Source organism: Aethalodelphis obliquidens, unplaced genomic scaffold (genome assembly GCF_003676395.1).
Source record: "Aethalodelphis obliquidens isolate GAN/ISIS:26980383/991018 unplaced genomic scaffold, ASM367639v1 scaffold6, whole genome shotgun sequence".
Taxonomy (NCBI): domain Eukaryota; kingdom Metazoa; phylum Chordata; class Mammalia; order Artiodactyla; family Delphinidae; genus Aethalodelphis; species Aethalodelphis obliquidens.
Window position 1 is genome coordinate 75918313 of NW_020837950.1, and position 5165 is coordinate 75923477.

At 63.8% G+C, this 5165-nt stretch overlaps 1 protein-coding gene across 1 annotated transcript; it reads left to right on the plus strand.

Annotated features, from left to right (window-relative positions):
* Nucleotides 1-2725: 2725 nt before the first annotated feature.
* On the plus strand, nt 2726-3823 carry TMEM271 (transmembrane protein 271). The gene has a single exon (XM_027104062.1). The coding sequence runs from the start codon at nt 2726-2728 to the stop codon at nt 3821-3823; it is 1098 nt and encodes a 365-aa protein (XP_026959863.1).
* The last annotated feature ends 1342 nt before the right edge of the window (nt 3824-5165 follow it).

The following is a 5165-nucleotide window of genomic DNA, read 5'->3' on the forward strand; positions in this document are numbered from 1 at the left end:
TGGCGGGGTGCAGGGAGGTGGGGTGCAGGGAGGTGGGGGGCTGGGGGAGGGCACAGAGTCTGGGTTTGAGTTCTGTCTCCACAGGTCACCCGATTTTGGGTGGGAAGCCTCTGTTAGGATCACAGTGCCAGGTGCCTCAGGGTTTGTTGCAAGGACTGAACAAAAGCCCTGGGGAGCACTCTTTACATTGCGGCAGGACAGAGGGCACCCAACAAAAGTTAGGTCCGATTAAGGGAGCTGAAGCTAAGGTCTAAGAAATGAAAAGGCTGAGGATGTGGCATGGGGGACATAAAGCAGAAAAGCACGTGTCTAGGCCCTGCTTGTGGAAGAGGCACGGCTCACTTAAGGAACACAGAGGTGGTCCAGGGGAGGGAAGTGTCTAGTGGGGGGGCGGGTGGCGGGCTCGCGAGGAGAGAGGAGGCCAGATCCCGGAGAAATACTAAACCACAGACCTGCCTAGCTCAGGTCTTCCAATTTGAGAGGCTGCTGCACGATCCCGCCCCCCAGCCCGCCCAGGCCCGGCGCAGGACCAGGCGACCTCAGCTCCCTTCTCCCCGCAGAGCCTAATCAATCGGGCTGCTGCGGCACTGCACTGGGAATGGAGAAGCGGCTCCGTCCTTCACGGAGGTGGCTGCAAACCTCGTCTCCCTGGAAACCGAAATAATCATTGGAAGTCAGCTCATGGCAACTCCGCTTACGCGCGTGGGTGCCACGATTATTATACAAGCTGATTTACACACTGTCCTTTTAAAACCTATACACCATAAATGTGAAAGAAGGCTCACTACCCCTACTTTTCCGGCAAGTCGTCATGCATGCGGAGCAGGACGGAATCAGGAGGTTCAGCCGATGTGCTAAATCTGCGTTCCCCGCTAAAAATACAGCGAAACCCGCTCCTTCTCTGCGCAGCTACTGACGTTCAAGTCGATCCCACGCGAATGTCCAGAGAGCCGCATGAAGGGCGCTCACATATATTCACTGGGCAGATGGCTTCCGTGAAACGTGGGCGAGGGACCCCTGCGCGCGGGCTGCCTGGCGAATGCGGGAGGCTTTCTCCGGAGGCAAGGGGCCTCTGGGGGCTTGTGCCCCTGCTCGCCGGGCACCGTGGACACTCTATGAAGGAAGGGGCACGACGCTGTGAGTTCTGGGGGACGTCTTCACAGGCCTGAACTTGCCAAACGGGCGGCAGGAACGCGGGTGTGTTCTCAAAGCACCCCTGCACCTCCCCCGTCCCCTCCTCCCCCAGCGCGTTCCCTAGCCGCTGCCACTCCCGCCTCCCCTGGATCCAGCGCAAAGTTATTTAACGCAGCAATTAGCCGGCAGGGTGAGTCATCGGCTCCCCGTGCCTCGCTGCAGCAGCCGCAGCGACGGTGTGGAAAGAGCCGAGGGCGCGGGCCCAGCCGCTCGGCCCGGTGGGACCTCAGAGGGCTTTCCAGAGACGCCCCTCTCAGGCCTGGTTCCGGGAGGAGGATGGGGGCCCAGAGAGGCCTGGGGGAAGGCCATCTCCACGCCCCACGCTTCCCCAAGCCTTCCTCTCCCTCATCGGGAGTTCTTCTCGGCCCGCGTCGGTCGGAAGGAGGCGATTTACCTTCCCCCGCGCTGCACCCCCCTTCTCCACGTTGCTCTCAGGCCATGAACCGCCTTCTGATGAGTTAACTCACTCGCACCCGCATCTGGGGTAAATTCCTGCATGATCCCTGAGAAGGGCTTTTGAGACTAAAGCGCAACGAGACTCCTCCGAGGTTCTGCCTGAGGCTTCACCTCCAGTTCCGCAGCACTTCCACCCCCTCCCCCGCGCACTCGAGCCAGAACTACCCGGGCGGCGCCGGAGGGTCGCAGCACCTGAGCTCCTCCTCCAAGCCCTCCCCCCCACCCCGCATCCAGACTCCCGCCCTCATCCCGCCAGCAGCCCGGATTACCCCTCCCCCGAGCTCCCCTCTCCCCGTCCCTTCCCGTCCCCCGCCCCCCCCCGCTCAAACCTCCTTCCCACCCGGGCTCTCCCTCCTTCCGCTCTCCCCCAGACTCGCCTCTTCCCCCGTCCTGCAGTCAGGCTCTCCCCCGTAGCCCCTCAGCGCCGGGGCTCCCCTATTCCTGCCCCCAAGCTGACTTCCCAGGCTTCCTGATTTCTAGCGGGCCAGTGGGCACGGAGTGAGACCCCAGCCCTGTGACCAGGGGAACGCAAACGCAGGGTCTCGAGAGGTGGGAGGTGCCGGAGGTGGGGCCTGGGGGCATCAGGGGAGGGAGGCAGGAGTGGGGGGGCTGTTCCCAGAGAGGGCAGGGGCGCCGATAGGGGGAGGAAGGCGGAGAGACGCGGCGAGCGGGCACCTCTCCTTGGGGAGGCGGCAGAGGGGTGTCCTAGGGGCTACGGGGGTTGGGGGGAAGGGGGGAGGGCGGCGCCTGGGCCTGGCGCGCCGGGCCGCGGGTGGTGGTGGGGGAGCTGAACGTCCTGGGAGGGGCGCCGCGGGCTGGGGAGTGGGCGCGCGCGTCCTGCGGTCCTCCGCGTCGCATCGGTTCCCTGCGCGGGGCCGCGGCGGCGGCGGGAGGCGGAGGATGCGGGCTCCGGCGGCGGCGGCGGCGGCGGCGGCGGCGCGGGCCCGGGAGGACGCGGGAGGATGAGGAGGAGGCCGGCGGTCCGGCCGCGCGGCGCCGGGAGGAGGCGCAGGCGGCGGGGGCGGCGGCGGGCGGCGGCGGGCGCGCGGGGTGCGGGCCGGCTCGGGCGCGGAGGATGAAGTGGAGCATCCGCGGGGCCTGCGCCGCGCTCTCCTCCTGCCTCCTGCTCGCCTGCGCGCTCAGTGCCGCCGCCGTCGGCCTCAAGTGCTTCTCGCTGGGCTCGGAGCTGCGCGGGGAGCCGTTCAGGCTGGGGGCGGCCGCCGGCGCCTTCTACTCGGGGCTGCTGCTGGCCGCCGGCCTCTCGCTGCTCGGCGCCGCCCTGCTCTGCTGCGGGCCCCGGGACGCCGCCCTCGCGGGGCCGGGGCCGGGCCCGGCGCTCGGGGGCCCCGCGGCCCCAGCAGGGGCTCCGGAGGCTGCGCCGGGCGAGCCGGGGAGCGCAGCCGGGCCCTCGGGGCGGGTGAACAGCCAGAACCTGCTCCTGCTGGGCGTTCTCGTCTTCATGCTCGGGGTCCTCAGCGCCTTCGCGGGCGCCGTGATCGACGGCGACACCGTGTCCCTAGTGGAACGCAAGTACTCCCACTACTGCCTGCCCCCGCGCGCGCCGGCCGCGGCCCCCGGCCCGGCCCCCGGCGCGCCGCGCGGCCGCAGCACCCTGGACAGCGCCACGTCCGCCAAGTGCCGCCAGCTGAAGGACTACCAGCGCGGCCTGGTGCTTTCCACCGTCTTCAACTCGCTCGAGTGCCTCCTGGGCCTGCTCAGCCTCCTGCTGGTCAAGAACTACAAGTCCTCGCAGGCCCGGCGCGGCCGGCGCGGCCGGCGGAAGGGAGGCCGGGCCCTGGCGCGGCCCCGCGGCGGCCCGGGGTTCCGTGCGCAGCCGCCAGCCTCCCGGGCGCGGCGGGGCCGACGGGGTCGGCGGGGGCGGAGGCTGCAGCAGCGGCCGAGCGAGGCTTCCATCCTGTCCCCGGAGGAGTCGGACTTCGCCGCCCCGGGGGACTGCGCGGGCTTCGCGGCGCACCACGCGGTCTCCTACATCAACGTGGGCGTCTTCCACGCGTTTGACGAGGCGGGCGTGGAGGTGTGCTGCGGGGGGCACCCGTCTGTGGAGCTGCCGGGGTACGCGCCCTCGGACCCCGACCTCAACGCCTCTTACCCCTACTGCTGCCGGCCGCCCTGCGAGGCGGCGCGCCCCTGGGAGCCAAGCCGGGCCTCCTGAGACCCCGGGCCGATCCGGATGTACTGCGGCCGCCTCCCTACCCGCCACCGCAGCGAGGGAGGTCGGGGGCTGGCGGGGCGCAAAGCCAGGCCTCTCCATGGCGACGCATCTTCAGGGGCGGTCTGGCCCAGCGCCTCTTGGGGCCCCCCCGCCACGAGACTGGCCCTCCAGTATGATTATTTGTGTCTGGGAGGTTTCTCTTCTTTTCTGTGTCTGTTAGTATCCGGACTCCATTTTAAAGTTTACAATAAATGTTTTGGGGTTGGCTCGCCCCACCGCACTTCTCTTTGGCAAGTCCGTTCCCTGGGCGCGTTCCCTGGGCGCGTTCCCTGGGCGCCCTCCGAGACCCGAGTGAGAGCTCACCCAGAGGGTGATTTCGCGGCCGGAAGAACGCTCGCTGAGAGGACAGAAAGGCAGAGCAGCTGGTCCTTCAGGAATGGAAGTGAAGAAGCACCAACAGCAACACTTTGTACACGGATGTGCCTGCTTTTGTTGACACTTTCTTACTGTAAAGCTCTCCATAAACAGTGAAAATGTTTGGTAAATTTATTGCAATTTAAAATTGGTGAGTTCCTTTATTAAATTATTGCCATGTTATTGGAGATATTCATCAAATTGGGGTTAGAGGATGTCGACACAAATCCGTTTTGGGGGGAAATGATTGAATTTGGTCAGACGAATGTTGAGTTTGAACAGTTGTATTATGCTAGTTGGTTGACTAAATCCAGCCTCTTTCTGAGGCTAAATTTCTGTGTGTGTATCAGGTCCCATACATTTCTTTTTCTGGAAACTGGCGATGGGGTTTTTACAGCAAAGCTGACCTTATTTTGGTTAATACATATGAACAATCCGATCCTATTCTGGAAAATCACAGTCATAGTTTTTCTGGCAAAGATTATTATCCTGTTGATTAACTCATTAATCTGGTGATTTTGAATATTATAGCATTTCATTTGAAATATACCCCTTAAATAGCCTTAATTGATGTGAAGGTCATACTTTCAAATCATTAGGATATGCACGTGTGTGCGTGTTTACACATGCAATATGAAATGCGTTCCAAATGATGGTGAAGTGTGTTTCCACCCAGTCTTGCAGGCTGACTGGGAGCCAGGCAGGCTCTGAATCTTGGGAAAAGGTGACCCGGCTCCCATGTGCTGGAACTGTGGTGGCAGGCAGGTGTGCCGCTAATTCTGAACGTGCTCTAAGCAGAGCCCCACCTTGACCCAAATGGTGTATGCCTCCTGCAGGAGGAGTTGAGGACACACTGTGCGCTGCTAGGGTGAGCACAGCACAAGACGCCTGAGGTGACGAAAGCTACGGAAATAACGCGTGATCTCTC

Excerpts from the sequence above, each read along its gene's own strand:
- TMEM271 (XM_027104062.1), top strand. The coding sequence starts at position 2,726 with ATGAAGTGGAGCATCCGCGGGGCCTGCGCCGCGCTCTCCTCCTGCCTC.